Source organism: Callionymus lyra, chromosome 12 (assembly GCF_982586985.1).
Source record: "Callionymus lyra chromosome 12, fCalLyr1.hap1.1, whole genome shotgun sequence".
NCBI lineage: Eukaryota > Metazoa > Chordata > Actinopteri > Syngnathiformes > Callionymidae > Callionymus > Callionymus lyra.
In genome coordinates, this window is record NC_141829.1 from 12,019,795 (window position 1) to 12,036,664 (window position 16,870).

Here is a 16,870-nt window from a genome sequence, read left to right on the forward strand (position 1 = left end):
GAATAAATGAATGAAACTTGAAAACCTCATTGGCAGAAACTGTACATGTTGTGTCCCATTTGTTTGTTCTTCGTCAAACAATAGGCGACATATTGAATAATTCTTAAATCTTCAGTTCACATTCATGACTCTGATCCGTGTACAGTAGTTAAGCCGAGAAAACGTCACTCATTAGCCTGAAGGGTCTCAAATTCTTCAGCAGCAGCTTTAATCCAAATCTCTGATGGATGACTGAGATTAAGACCCCCCTAAATACATCGTTCCCAGTCAGACAGCACACCCAGGTGGTGACCCCCAAACGCACTAAACTTTTGCTTTAAAGTATTTACATGAAAATGTATCATTCATTTTTCCAACTCCTGTTTACAGTTTTTCTCAATGAAAATGCAGTCAGATTTTTATAGTTCATAAAGTCTTGAGAACGAGTCAAAGTCAGAGGGAATGGTTCTGCACAGGGCGGACTTAAACGTGGACGGGGAGAGGTCTGGGATTAGAGCTTGTCATGGGTCCATGTATGTAGTTGCCATGGCAGCAGGTAAACTCAGTGCCAGGGAACATTACTGGTCCCAGTGAAGTCACAGTCTCTGGCAGACATCACGCATTCCACCAAGAATTTAAGAAGGCACATCAGATGAACTCAAGTCAAGTCGAAAGCTATGAGAAGCAACAGACGACAAATGTAGCTCACATGAGCGAACCGTACCCTAAAGAAGCAGAATCTGCAGAAACGTCTCAACGCTTTAAGGAAACACCCTCTGGCTTCATGATGTCGCCAGCCAGTGGAAAGTGGAAACATTTTTCAACAGTATGGAAAAAGTGTATAGTGAGAGTAAACGCTTTTTTTCCCAATCAATGAAAACATTGTTCCTTCATCAGGCCTTGTTCCACTGTGGATATCATGACCACGGAGGCACAATCATGTACAACAACTGAAAGAAAAACAGAGAACAACCTCGGTCATGTTAAATATAAAAACACTCGTTTGAGTCTAAAAATCCTTTGATCACAGTCAGCGATCTAAACTGCAGTAGCTTGTCAGATGGATTAAACCTCGCCAGTCACATTGTTCCCGAGCGCACCAACCAGTCGCTTTCATCTCTACTTCCCATCTTGATACGTATCGAACCACGTCGTCTAGCCGTCAAAACCTATGTCGGCATACTTCAAACCATTTGCCATTTAATGTCTGGCCTAGATTGTTTTTCAAATGAAACCCGTGATGCAGCAATTAACTTATGAAAAAATGACTGTATTTGATGTAGTTTCTGATCTGCATGGGTCAGGGTAAAGTAAAAGTTGCATTGTCTCCCGAAAATCAGTTAGTGGAACCAGTGAAACAGACCGGAATGTTGTAGTCGGAATTGCGCTCATTAATCTTAGGTTATGAGACAGAGAATATGCCTGAAAGCAAAATAACTGTGTCAAAATATATATTATGTCCATATGGTTCCAACTTCTATTTAGGAGCAACATTTGTATTTGTTAATCCAGTTTTTACAACCTCAGAGGAGCGATGAACCATCGTGAGCGATTAGCAGAACTTACAACACGAGGAGCTACACTGCAAAAATCCAAGCAATTATGAAACTTAATTTGAAGGACAAAAGTATTTATTGTTATTTCCATGTTTTTAGAAACTTTACAGACTATTTTCCGAACTTAATTGTGAATCCAGTTCATCATTAAAAACAAATAAGAATATTATTCCTTCAAATAAGTTCAGTTTTGTAGTGAACAAGGACACAATAAAGATGCTGACAAATATCAGAATACATTTAAAATCCAGTTCTTGTTTGACTCTGGCTTGAAAATACTTCTTCGGACACTGAGGATACTTTTCTCTTTTTTTTTCAGGGCAGAAGGTTCCGCAATTGTGGGTTAGAATGTTGGGAAAATCGTAGATGGAATTAACACAATTTGGTTTTCAGTCCCTAAAGAAATGCATAATTAATAATGTTTTTCTTAAGTATCTGGGTTCTTTCCTTGTGGTACCTTTAAATGCAACATTTTCCTTTACAAATTATAAACATTTTTGTAGCATTTAAGCACCTGAAGTCCTACAAAGGTTCATACTCGTATTTTTCATTGAAGACATCGTAATTAATCAATGCATTGGAAATTACGACTCTTTATAAGATATGGACGTTAGAAAAATAAAAAGATCGGCGAAGTATTGCAATATTGTTCTTCAAGTTAAAGTGCTGTTATCGATTATTATTTTAAAAAAATCAAATAAAAAATACAAATTTGTATTGGGCTTTAAGGTTTTAAGTTCAATAAAGTGTGCTTGAAATAAAATTATTCGATTTTTTAATAATATATTTTTTAACTTTTGTTCATTTTGTGTTGCAATTAAACTGCCAGCCGCTAGATGGCAGCAGTCCCTATGTCCTCCACACCTAATAAACCAATGATATCCCTGGGATGACTGAGGATGAGAAGATACAGTTGATGTCAGCATCTTTTTAAGAGGCTGTTTGGACATATTTAGGTTTCAAAACAAATGAAATCAGTTACGACTTCATCAAGAGTCATGTGGTCTGTAGATTCTCCAACACCAGAGTCAAGTATTTGACACTATTGCGCATACATCTTTGTTACTACAGTAACAGAATATATTGTATTGTTGTCCCTGTATCGTATACGTATCGTATCGCCAGATACTTGCCAATACACACCCCTATTATATTAGCATTGACAGCATCATGATTGACATAAATTGAAGTCTGAGGAACTGTATTAACGGACAGGGATGAATCAGAAAGCAATTACAGATACGTTGAACTCTGATTTTTTCAAAATGAAACTGCATATATCTATAGTGGTTAATAATTTCTCAGACGGACAGAAAGCTAAATCAAGCCTTCAGAGTTTCCCCCTGATGTACCCACCCCTACATACGCACCGCTGAACACCATCCCATACACACCTCATGTCAGCCCTGATGGCTCTTAACATTCTTAGTTTCACTTTTTACACGCTTTCTGCATTTCCTTCATTGATCCGTGTTCTCCTCTGAGCACATTCCCTTCCTTGTCTCCACGAATGTCACCTCCTTCTGGAGTATATTCGAGGAGAAAGCTCCGAAAAGGGTTGATAGGAAAGGACGCTTGGACAGCTGCACAACTGAGAGATGTGTTTACAAGTGGGAGTGTGAGGGTGAAGGGCTCCAACAGGAAGTGATTTGCAGATAGAAGCGGCGTGTAGTTCCCTCGTCTATCCCTGCCCTCCAGTTGGTTATTTAGATTTAACATCCTCTCTTAACTTCTGATCCGGGATCCCACACATCCTCACTCAAGCCGCTCAAGCTGCCAATTAACGTCATCATTATTTTGAAATATGTTATTATTGTACATTTTAAGTCAATTATTGTTTTTATTTTTTTACATATTTACATGATCAACAATGGATTGTGAGCCAACCATCTCCACAACACGTATGTCAGAAGAGCCAGCGTCACATTGATGCCAACGATTAGCTTGTGACAGACGATAAAATAACCTGTTGCGCTTCATTCCCTCACGTACAACAGATGTACATCCAAGATTCAGAACATTTCTCTGCAAATATTTGGTGCCATTACTTCTCTGAATTGTCCGGTTCTAGATAAAGAATATGATAACTTCAAACTGACAAACGTTATTTTATAATTGTAATAGCTGAATACATTGAAGAACAGGTCAAATAAACTTTATAAGTTATATTACTCAATGAATTAATGAATAAAGCAAAAATAAGAGGTATTCTCAGAAACAAAAATGTTTTATACATCAGTACCAATACCGAGAACTTCACTTTGATGCCAGTTCCCGAACAATATTTTCTTTACAATACTAATTAAGTAAGATTAATACCAACAAATGTAATTTATTTTTTAAGCTTTGGCGACACATCTAAAGAAAGAAAAAGATTATTTCGGTCTAAAAGAACCGAAGTTCAGTACCCATCCCTACTGATGTGTTACTAAAAAGCGGGACTATGTTGCTTTCAACATAATCTTTGATGTTTTTAATCACTGTACATACTTATATATTATATATACTGGACCTTAATGTGTTGTTCAAACGCGAGTTAACCCAATTGTGTAGTGTAGTCAGATTCGAGAGACACAGGGAAGTGAACACTATCTAGATTTACCATTATTTAACTGTCACCTCCTTTAGTTCTGTATTTCATTGTCATGCCTCTATGAACAAAAATTAAATGTCCACTCCATTAGATGGCCTGGAGGCGTGGCTTCATGGCCTTAAATTATGAGGTCGTACTTTTCAATTAAATCCACTCGCTCCACGTGCATTTGAAGAAAAAAAACTGTGTCGTAGTATATCATTAGCGATGAACATGCAGAGTACACTGATCCGTAACACGTCACGCCACCGCTGCTCATCGTCAAACATTGTAACACTGAATTTTAAACTCCATTTAAACGTCAAAAATAGGTCAGCTTCCTAAAAATATCTCACAACAGGGCGCTCTCATACAACATGGTAGCGTGTTAATAGTCAAAGCCCACCAGGGGGGAGCATCCTTCGGAGAAGTGTGAAGAATTAGACGAAATATATAAATATCTGTAATCCAAATTAATCCAACGTTAGTCATTCAATAAAAAAATTAAAATCTTGACGAACATGTTTGTATTGAGCTGGTTGGTTGATGTGAGGAGTTTGACATCGGATCCCAATGCAAATATTTAAGATCTATTTTTATGAAGGCGCTCACGCAGAAGACAAACACGCTCTTGCGTAATATCAGTTCATTCTCTGCACCTGGGCCTGTTATGAGTTTCTCAGACGCTCGATGACCCTCAAGTGAAACGGATGTAATGGAGTGCAACATCACAGACCCGACTCATTCATCCAAGTTTGCTGAGGTCAAAGTGGGATAATCACTATTTAAAGTCTCAGCCTCTCGCCGAGAATTATTCCAGATTTAAAAAATGGAAAAAGGCTTCATGTTTGAACTGGGTTTTCTTTAGTGGTGTGTAAGCCTTCGACGTCTGGGCTGGAAGGACTCGCTTTTACTGCAAATGAGGTTTTGTGAGTGTTATAGTTACAGCCATGAGAAGAGATTGAATGGTGTATCGAGAGGAAGCGTCATGAGAAAACAGCTTCTGGAGACTACAGTGGAAATAAAAATACAGAAACAAATACATGGATTACTTTTAGTTACATCATCTCCAAAGTTTAAAACAGGTCTTCAAACTTAGGGCCAAAATCTTTAAACAGTTTAGTCGTGGGCCAAAAAAAAAGTATGTGTAGTTTAGAAAAGATGAGATTGATTATGATATTATGATTTTATTCAAGGAGACTCGATCCAGGTTAATGATTTCTAAGTTTCCCGTCAGGTTCCTTCAACACCAGGTGCTTCTCTTATCTTGAACACAACGTCTTTACACAACCATATCAACGTTAACTACTGTTTTTTTCGGAGCCAACTGTACGGGGGACCACATTCAAAGACTTTAGAGTTTTACATGTGTGGTGTTAGATGTCCCTCGATACACTTCCAGAGTTTAGTCTTTATGACGACTATTGTTGTATAGTTCAAGGTTAAAAATCACAAACATATTTTCAGTTTCAGCCAAATAATGGACTTTATCTTCTTCTTGACTTTTCTTTATAAGCTTTTTTTTAAATCTGCACCTTAATGGATAGAAAGAAGCATCACAAAAAAGTATTTTGCAACTTTGAATTATTATCTAAAAAACACTTCATTTATCTTTCTGATTGCATTTTATTTGAAGTGTCTTTTAGTGTTTGTTTTATATAATGTTGTAAAGCACTTAGTGGCCAACTGTAGTTTGTTTTAAGTGTTAAAACAAAAGTGTTAAAGTGAAAACAATGACAAATGGTATGTTATGCGAGAATATGGTAGAAAATTCATAATTTTTTTTACTGCTTAATCCCTTATGGGTGTCGCGGGGGTCACTGGGGACTATCCCCAGTTTCTTCAAGGGACACCCTGGACAGGACAGCAGGGGACACACAGATACACACAACCATTCATACGATCATACTTATGGACAATTTCCCCCAAGTTACCATTCAACCTCTGTCTCTTTTTGGACTCAGGGAGGAAACCGGAGTGCCCGGAGTAAAGCCACGCGACACGGGGGGAGAACATACAAACTTCACACAGAAAGGTCACAAGTTGACTCCCTTCTGACCTGGATGTGAACCCGCAACCTTCCTGCTGTGAACCACTGCGCCACTGGTGGAAAATCAAGTTCTATAATACTATGTTGTCATAAATAATGACATTTTAAATCCACAAAATACGTCTCAGAAGCAACAGAATTAGCGGAAGACGCTGCATAATTATGAAATCTCAGAGAATGGGACAGGAAGTGTATGTTTACTCTACTTAAGATGTGCGTGTCAGTGAGCGTCGGTCATGGTCCAGGGTTCAGACGGTCTTTGTCTTCCCGAACCGGCGACTGTGATGAGCTGTGTGTGTTTTCCCGGAGAGACGTGGCACCAGGAGCCGGTTGATACTTAAGAGACAGTGGGTCCTCAGTGGCTGTAATTACTTTGCATGCACACACACACAAAGACACACAGGGGACTACATTGTCGTTACTCTTTTCCAATTTCCAGGCGTAAACAAATCACTGTGCACTTGTTGGCACAACAGAAAAGGGGGAGACGAGAATTACAGCGGGAAAAAAAAGAAAAAAGAGAACAAAGTGAGAACTTAAACGTTGAGGACGAGAGGCAGACGACGGTCACACCGTCTGGCATTAGGAGGAAGACGAGAGAGAGGGAATGACAAGACAAAGAAGATGGACGAGGAGAAGTCTGCGGAGAAGATAAGAAGCCCACTGGTGTCTGAGGAGAGACAAAAATGAAACTCATAACACACATAAACACGCCTCCTTCTCCAGCCTTCTAATGAAAATTTTGTGACACCTTATTATGAAATGTTGTGGCGTCGCACTACATCGGAAAGCAATATTACTTTTGTCGGAGTTTGAAGTAAAAACACATTATATACAAGGAGGTGAACTGTAGCTTTTATTTTGTGAAAGTGAAAACAACCTTGAGCAACCCCCCCCTTAGGTTAAAGCACATAGATTTACTTTATTTTCCATTAAATCAACACTTTGGCATTATGATTAAAATGTCAACCGTGTTGATGGATGGACTGTCCATCAAACATGACATTTACTCACGTTTCTCACAAGAGGAATTAAAATTTAATTAACTTTCCATATAGAATTTCTTTCCTTTTTTTGTCTGAATGCAAGTAACTGTTGTGTCCATTTCTTAAGCTCTAAATGTAATGATGTTTTTCAAAAGGATCTAAACTGTTGGTCGATATTAAATATTGCCAAACTAAATCTGCACTTTTAATGTTTTTTTTGTGACTAAAATGGAGAGTTTTAAATTATTAGCACTTAACATAGCTGTTCAATACGTTTAACTAACTTAAAATGTGTGTCATTTTAAGTTGCTGTTATTACTGATTTAATAAAAATTGTGATTTTGTCTCTATTTTACACCATAACACTGACATATATCGTTTTTTGTGTCTTCCTGGTGGTAATAGAGAGTTGAATGTGCTTTACCTTAACACCTTAATACTGAAATTCACAGTAGATGTTGTTAAAATTACATCGACAATATCAAAGAAATATTTTTGGAATCTATTAGTTCAATTTCTAGCTACTCAATAAAAATGCTTGATGCAGTCGTTGTGTGAAACGTACCACCTCTTTACTATTCTCTGAATCTCAAATAAAGATTAAAAAAAGCAATTTTGTGACGGTGAAACAATGAATGAAAAGTGTTTTATTTCTCGGACGAAGAACATGTTGTTTCTTACCGGATGGTAGAGAAAAAAAAAGCCATCTGTTCAATCAATTAAAAGGATCAATCGAGACAACCTGTTACCAAAAATAAAACCCAAGGCAATGGACTTAAAATGAAGTAAGTGGAGTGTAATTCCTTTTTCTTTTTTTAAAAGCGGCATTTGAAACCCAGCTTGACTCCCCTCCGTACGGAAGCTGGTCCTGCTGCTGAGGCTCGTGGACTAATTGGTGGTGTCACTCTCCAGCAGTTGAACCATCGATTGATTTTCTTTCCACACCGCGTTTGATGTCGTGATGCAAGATGAATCGCTCGATCTGATGAAGGTGTTTGTGTTCACAGAGTCTGGCTGGATACAGATAAGGTGATGAACTGAAAATGTTTCAGTCGTAGAATCTCAACGGCAGGTTCCGATAAAATAGATTTTGCAACAGAGACATTAAATTCATTAGTGAAAGTTCATCAATTAAATAATTGATAAATAAACAGTGATGTTAAGAGAATAGCTGGGTTTACATCATGTTTTTTTCCAAAGAAATATCCCTATTTATTATACACAAATGTTCACAAGCAAGAAACAAAAACCCTCCCGATCACAAGTGTCAAGAAATGTCAAAAAATAAATTCCATTATTTTTTAAATGTCTACAAAGTGTACTTTGAACAACTGCTTTTTAAAAAGGTTATCCTTGGCAGGTGCCTCAGAACAAAGGTCAAAACATTGTTTACTGGCATAAGCGTTTGTGTCTCTGAGGAAGTCACCGAAATCTCTGATTGCTCCCAGCACGCTGCGTGGCGGCCTACTCCCACCAACGAGTAAAACGATAACTTGGTGGTGGGCAAGAACATAATCCCGCTTTTCAACTACACAGTTCCAGTCTTACTTGACCCGATGCTACTCTGTTGTGTCGCGTTTCCGGCGGCCTTGCTACCTACTACTGGTGGGCGGGGCTTTCGTAACATAGCGCCAGGAAACTTTGAGGCAATGGTGTATAAACCAGACGCAAAGAGTCTGAACCTTTTCCAAACTCTGCACTCATCGCAGTGTTTCTTTTAATGGTGGGTTCTTCAGTCACTCTCTGACCAAATAGTGGCCGGCAGACGGTCAACGTCGCCTTATAAGCACCGGCTCGGCTCGCTTAGACCCAGAGCAGAAGAGGTACTAAAAAACGTACCGTACTTGTTGAACTGCTAAACAAACCAGGTTGAGTCGAGTTGTTACTGAAAAAACTGTTCTTAAGCCATCGCGGCCATCTTGGAAATGCAGTCTTCCTGTTTAGCCGGAGTCTTTTGTTAAATTCACGTAACCTAATAATGGGAATATAATAAAAAAAAGGAAATGTGAGCGAAAAAACTTATAGAAAAGTGAAAACAGTAAGTTTCATTTACCAATTTAAAAACTTCTGACCTCCTTAAGAATTCAAAGGTTTTTCCAAGTCCATTTTTTTTGTTACTGTATGTATTAACATTTAGCATTTGAATAAAAAAACAGCTGTGAAGGTGCATCAGGATGCCATGGGAAAGTAGAGTGGAATGAAAGAAAGTCACGAGCAGGTCAGTCAAACGACACCGAATCAAAACAGGTGCTCTGTAACTACACAAACTGTCCCAGGGTCAGAGTCCGTGGGGGGTCCACGTCTTCTGGAGGGCAAGGAAAATTAGGATTCAACTAAGAATAATGACTACGAACACAGCAGTTTGATGGATGTTCACTCAGGAATACTTAACAGTGTGTTGTCTTTAGCTCAAACTAGTGTGTCGTTGAGTCCTACAACCTTGACCTGAAAACACATCAAGCCGTGTGAGAAAACGTGACGTTAGCATCCGTCTATTTGGACACTCGCTGCTGCGAGGTATTCTCATGAGGTGGAATCAATTCTACATTAACATCTCATTCTCAGGCGGACACGTTCGCCAGCGAATCCCACGCCACCGCCGCACGCTTGACTGGCACGTCCACGCAGAGCGCGCTGTTTACCTTCTGTCTGCTAATGCTAATTGCTGGTGGAAACAGGCTGATTGTAATGCGTTCAACTGGATGAAGAGTGACGCCCGTTCGAGTCTCTTCAAATAGTAAATGGAGCAGAAATCTGACGGCGGCTCATCTGTTGGACAACAAAAGTGTGTTAATAATTGACTCGTGACACTGATATTTTTTTAGTTTAGGTTCATTTAATTTGTTATTAAATTAGATTATCCTACCCGACTTTGAATTTAGCTTGTAATTTAATTACAGCTACTTGTATATTTATTTAGGGTCACAAGCCAAAAGTGTGGGAGACTTTTGGTTGGTGAAACGAACGCGCCGCCATCGGCATTCCTCGCCAACACACACATGGTTCCGTCGACCTAACACGTTCCACTTTGTTCCTCTTCCATCTTCTGCTACCAAGGTGTCTGTCTCAGGCCGTTATTATGAAGGACGGTAAATGACATAAGTATGAATAATTGTATAAATATATACGAAATTGTATAAAAATGTTAATAAATGTGTGGATAAATATCAAAATGTCAAAATAAATGAATTCTGATTTAATTCTTGTTGAAGAACGGTGCTATTTCTATGTATATATACATTTAGTGATTTATACATTATGACTTTTATCCTTTTATTTATGTATTTACACATTTTGTCTTTGATTTATTTGTGTATTTCTACATTTTGTAATTTATTTATTTATTTATTTATGTATTTATACATTTTGTATTTTATTAGTTTATGTATTCATACATTTTGTCTTTTATTTATTTATGTATTTATACATTTTCTCATTTATTTATTTATGTATTTTTACATTTGTTTATACTTTTGTCATTTATCGTCCTTCATACGTTATAACCTCCATCAGCAAAATAACTCAAGAACAGACGATCAAATTAAATGACATTTGACGCAAATATTCAAGCGGTAACAGGACAAGAACTTTATTTGAAACAGTTAGTTTTCCTTTTCAAGATTGTGGATTATAAGATTAAAATTGTTTTAAGATTTTCTTTGGTTGTTTATCGACATTGTTTGCACCACTTTTCTTATTGTAGCAATAAGTTCAGTTATTAAGGTACCACAACAAGTACAATGGGGTTATTGTTAAAAAGCGCTCTACAAATATTACTGACTTACTTACTTACTTACCTTGTGTTATCTCAGACCTTTGGGTCACCTTGACCCAGAGGTTACACAAGGGTTAAGCCTATCTTAGGAGCTCCAGTGATGTTGTTTACCACCAAACTCTGGCCGACACCGTGAACTCTGACACGCAAAAACATTTTCATAATTTATCCACATTACGTAACAACAGTGAAACATTCAAGAGTCTCTAGCAAATTACATATTCAAACACATCCGGGAAACAGATCAGCATTTTTCATAAAACATGTTGTGTTGCATAAAAAACCTCATTTTCAAATAAGCCTGAGCAAAATTGACCACCAAAGCCTTTTGTGGCGCAAATATTTATAATCTTGTGTCGCTGAACAATGAAGCTTTGTTCAAGTCAAATCCAACACATTGATGAAATTAAAACCATTTAATAATAACATAACATGCCAAGAACAAATAAAGTAATCTTTTTTTTTTAACAAAACACTTTAAAACGAGTGTGTCTGGGAGCTGAACAGACATGGTGCATGTGTGTGTGTTTCTGAGGTACCCAGACATGTGTAGGCGTCTCACACACACACACATGTGAGCAGATGTTTTTGTAGTAACACGAAGCCCACCTCGCCCTTTTCCCCTTCACTTCAGACGGACCTCCGTAGATTTACTTTAAAAGAAACTTCAGCTACTTTCCACAGATGGACGTCTGTTTACAGGTGTCGAGCAGTGTGAGGTCTCAGCAGCCGCTAATAGTGATGTCACAGATGTTAGGGGTTTCTTAGCAACGGTATTTACTCTGGAACTAACAATTAAGGATCATGCCCTGCAATGAAATGGTGATCTTGGTTTTATTATGTAGTTGTTTTATCATTTGAATCCTCCGTATATCACCCTTTTTTTTACCATGACCATGATTGGCCCAGGGGCCAAATGAGGCCGCCATGTCTCTTTATATGACCCTTGAGAAAGATTGAGATAAATTGGGATTTACTTTTTTAATGTAAAAAGTTCTTGATGTTGAAATATTAACTTAGAATTTACCATTATAGACAAAAGTCGATATATCTACAGTATATATAAATGTACTGTATACCTACTGTCCTTAATCTCTGTTTCCATCGAAGTATTACTTTATTATTATGTATTATTATGTATTATGTATTTTTTAGCTAAGACAAAAATCCCTTCCCTTTCTAAAGTTATTCTTGACATATTCATTTCGCATTTTCTGTATCAGTTATTTTTTACTTTCAAATCTAGTTATTTTATGGTGTGCATTTCAACAAAGTGTAAATAACATAAAATACTTAAATATTGTTCTATTTGATTCAAATATTCACTGCGTTTGATCATTTTTGTGTTCAACTTCCGGCCGCTACATGGCAGCAGTCATAAGGTCCTCCGCAGCTACAGGAAAAATAAAATCCCACAAGATCCCTTCAATGACTGAGGACGAGAGGATACCGTCGACTCCAGCAGCTTTTAAAGCTGATGTTTGGACATATTTGGTTTGAAAACTAATGAAAGCAGTTACGACTTTATCAAGAGTCATGTGGTCTGTAAATACTACAACACCAGAGTCAAGTACGCGACAATACTACACATATATCCTCGTTACTACAGTATCGCAATATATTGTATAGTTGCCCTTGTATTGCATTGGCATATTCTTGACAATAAATGCCCTAGTTTTTACACATCCCAAGTCCAAAGAGAGTGTTTATGTTTAAATATAAGAATATCCATGTTTGCATTTGGGTTTCATGTTGTAGAGGAAACAGCATAATTTTACTTGAAATGATTACTGTGGAAAATTGCAGTGTGTGGGAAAATTGCTCAGTAGTTAACAATAATGAGAAATCTAAAAAAACATCTCCACATAATGGGGTCAAGTTGTTTTCGGAACTAGAATACGTTCGCGTAGAGAAAAATTGGTCGACTTGCATTGATGTTCCGACCCGGTGGGTCAATATTAAAGATTTCACGGGCGAGCTCTGGCTGTCACTGGCGAGCTCTGCCTGTCACCGATCACCAAGCTAGGTCATCTGCTTGTTCTTTCATCTACGCTCCTGGATGTTGTCAAAGGATGCTCTGTTTCCACCGCCATCCTCCTCCTGACGGAGGCGTCCGTGCACCGACCCCACCACGTGCGCTCTCGTTTGATAGTGACCGTTATCAACCTCAATCTTACTCCTGGTACAAAGTGACACACAAACCTTAAGTGGACATGTTAGACATGCAGGTTAATGAAGTCCAAACCTGATCCTAGCTCATCCCTGACCTGCAACATGAGCACAGGTGAGTGTGGAAAAGGATGTCACATGACATGAGTAGGTGAAGGGTCTTCCAAGCCCAAGATCATCAAGTGGTGCAGGAAGCAATACTAACTTAAACTAGTTGCTACTTTAACCGTAGAAACAAATGGTTATTGCTATCCATCCTATTTATCAATATATAGTTGTGACGATGAATTACTGATAATATCAGTAACAAGGAAAACGAAATACAGGTTCAAGGAATCCTAGTTAAGTTTTGTCGTCACTTTTTTCCCCCAAAAAAACACTTATTTACGAAGCTTTCCCAGATATTTCAAACTTATCCATTTTTAAATCCTCACAACAATGAGCCTAAGTAGCTGTTAATTCATTACGAAAGAGGATTTGCTGTAAACATACTGAGAAATAACATTTTCTTAAGCATGTTTTAATACAATGACAAAACCAGGGATATAAAAGTGAATAATACACACATCGAGGTGAGAGAAAAACTTCACACTCGTTTTTTTTTTTCCAACTAAAAGGGAAGACATGAACGTGTCATGACACCGACTTTAAATCTCTTCTTGCAAAACCAAACAAAAATGTCAGAACAGTTACAAACAAACATCAAGGACAAACAGAAGTGTTTATCAAACATCGCAGGAAAAACAAGTTAAACATGGTTCAAATATCTGCACTCTTGCTTAATAATAATAATTGTATTATATACCACCTTAAGACATTTAATATCACAAGGTGTTTTACATAAGAAACTAACAACAATATTGATCAACAATAAGATGAAAGACAATACTTTGGTTAAAAAATAGTATATTTGAGTAAAACACTGAATACAAAATTATTAAAACAGATTTTTTTTAAACAGTCTGTAAACGTTTTGAAAAGAGATTGAAAAGAAGGTACAGGGATAAATGAGTAAACAATAAAGGTCAATAGATGCACCAAATTATTCAGCGATTTAATACAAGTTGTAGTAGAAAATAGATGTGAATCTGGATCTGACATTAAGAACGGTTTATAATCTGCAGGGTCTGACGTCGAGGCTGTGATGTATCAGCCAGCGGTCTTAACCACAATGAGACACACATGTCTCGATGCTAGAAGTGATTTTTTAACAGCTTGGACATCAAACTGGGACATCAAATCCTAGAAAACTATGTGAAAACAGATCAGGTTTTATAAATGGAACGAGGTTCAGAGTGTGCTGTTGCGCAATATCTCTGCATATCAATATGAACTGGCGGCGCGAGTACAGTGTTAGGTCGTGATAGTAAAGTGCCGTTACTATTGTTTGCTTATGAAAACTGCTGTTAATCTCGTGACATTATCAAAGGCTGTTTGACAGCGCATACCTCTGCCCTAAAACAATATGAATCATTTTGTAACCACAGTAACATGAGTGAACATTTATGTAAGTAAGTAAGTAATATTTATTTATATAGCGCTTTTCGAAACCAGGGTCACAAAGCGCTTAAACAATCAAAACAATACTCAAAAAAGTACATACTTTAAAGATCAAGATAATACTGAGAACAGTGTCGCCTATATCTAAGTAGTTGTTAGTGTTTTTGCTGAATGAGCAGCGGTTAGAGACCATACAAGTAAAAGATGATTCCTTCCTTAAATACTGATGGAACTTCCCCGAATTTGGACTAATCAGTTCTTCAGCCCATTATCAAAAGTAACCTTCATGGCAAATGACCTTTATATTCTGTCTAGGGCTGGGTATCGAACTTTGGTTCTTTTTATTTGTAGCAAAATGCTTTGTAGTATGGAAACATGCTTCGAGTTTCAAATCCCAGGCATGATCAAAACTTGATAATGTGTGTATATTTCTGACTTATAAGTGACAAAGTGATTAATTTAATAGTTTAATAGAAAGTTTTTTTGCATTGGAAATGATCTGTTATTCCTTTTCTTCTTAGATAAGAGCTTGGAGATGAAATTTACAACAATTTAACCCAACATTTGTACCACGTGTAATGTCATTTTCTTTTTGTTATAATTGATCTTTTAAAAAAAACTGGAAAAAGTATCGTTCAATCGATACCTTGTCCTCATTGTGTCTTTATAAGTCAAACATTGATAGTGGGAATATATATTAAAACTCCAAATTTTCTCCTCTTGTTTCATGAGTTGTGGGTGTCATTGAAGTGTTGGCAACAAGTGTCATCATAAGAAAAAAACATTATGAATTCAAATTCCAAAACTACCTTCATAGTGTGAGTGGTACTTATTCAGATTTTATGCACAAAAATTAAAAAATATATATATATAAAAAACATGTTTACCTTGATGATGCTGCTGCGCCTCGGTGCTGCCTTCACGGACTCCAGGAGGATCGTGTCGGGGTCCAGACCACCACCACCACCACCGGGGACGATGACGCCGCTTCGCCGACCTCGAGAGGTCCTCGGCGGGATGAAGTCTGGAGCTCCATCGCCGCACAGTCCGTCTCCGTACTCGTCTCTCTCGGACATGTCGGATCCGTCAAAAATAATGGATGATATTTTTAAAAAAGAAAAAAAAAAAGCACGTGTGATGAAATCTCTCTAAAGAAAAAGTTGCGTGTTTAGGAATTCCATTGAAAGATCCAAGATTCCGTCTCAAATCTTGACTTTTTTAATTCGTGCGTCAATAACGTCAGGTAAAGACGAGGATGGAAAGTGCGCTCAAGACGCGCAACAAGTCTTTCTTGACGACTTGGGTAAAAACTCCCACAATCCTCCTGTGACGAGGTGTTTCAGAGGTGATGGGAGGCGATCGGTGGGAAAGAAGAAGAAGAATTCTCGCCGAATCCAGCGTTTCTTCTTCCAGGAGACATCGATGTGAAAAGTGCGAGGAGGAGGAGAAAGAATGAAAAAAAAAGCGAAGTTTTCCAGGCAGGTGTCGCCAAAACTACCGCGTCAGAAAGACACACCTGTCGCCGAGGAGACCCCGAGAAGCGTCCATGGTCTTCTCCCTTTTGGACTCCGCGGGGAGCAACAGTGAGGAGTTTTTGAGGAGAAGACAGGACGGACATTGACAGTCGCACCTCCTTCTCCGCGCGCCACTCCTCCTCCCTTCATCTGTTCGCGCAGAGGTCCCGCCCACCGGCGTTCCCCCCGGAAGTGTGAGTGACAGGCGGTGGCAGCCAATGATCGCGTCGCTCAAGGAGCACAACAGACGCGCTGATTGGTTGAAAGGCGATTCCGTGGGACCGAGTTTTATGAGAACAAAAACAGAACCAGACAGATAATGTTTCATTCCTTCTCAATGGTTTGGGATTTAATTTAAAAGTCCTCAACTCTCGGTTTACTCTCAGGGGCCACATTATTTTACAGTTATAAGGCCAAAAGAAAGAAGGGCCAAATCTCGAATAATAATTATAAAAGGAAATTCTTAAATAAACTTCATCTGAATATATATTATTTAATTTTTTGAAGGTTCTAAAAAAAGAAAATGCCATATTTCATATATTATTAAACCTGAAAATAAAAGACAAAAATAAAACTACATTCTTCGCTGCCATTGGGGATTATTTCTGTTTTTCTTTTGCTTGTTTTTAATAACATTATTTCATTATTTTATTCTGTACTTCCACCAGAAAAAATATTCTATGTTTTGTTTACTTAACTGGCAATACACGTGTCTGATTCTGATTCTAAATAAACTTTAGATCTGATTCTATATTATTTCCTTCTTTAA

The 16,870-nt window shown here is 37.8% G+C and overlaps 1 protein-coding gene across 2 annotated transcripts in view; it reads right to left on the bottom strand.

The window, feature by feature from the left end:
• plcl1 (phospholipase C like 1) overlaps nt 1-16,195 on the bottom strand; it is a 134,932-nt gene extending 118,737 nt beyond the window's left edge. The window contains exon 1 of one of the 2 annotated variants that reach the window (XM_087804337.1): nt 15,475-16,194. In XM_087804337.1, coding sequence (XP_087660463.1) covers nt 15,475-15,663 — 189 coding nt within the window. In that variant the 5' untranslated portion in view covers nt 15,664-16,194. Of the gene's footprint in view, nt 1-15,474 lie in introns of both variants that reach the window. The other variant, XM_087804336.1, reaches the window with a different exon arrangement.
• Nucleotides 16,196-16,870: the final 675 nt, after the last annotated feature.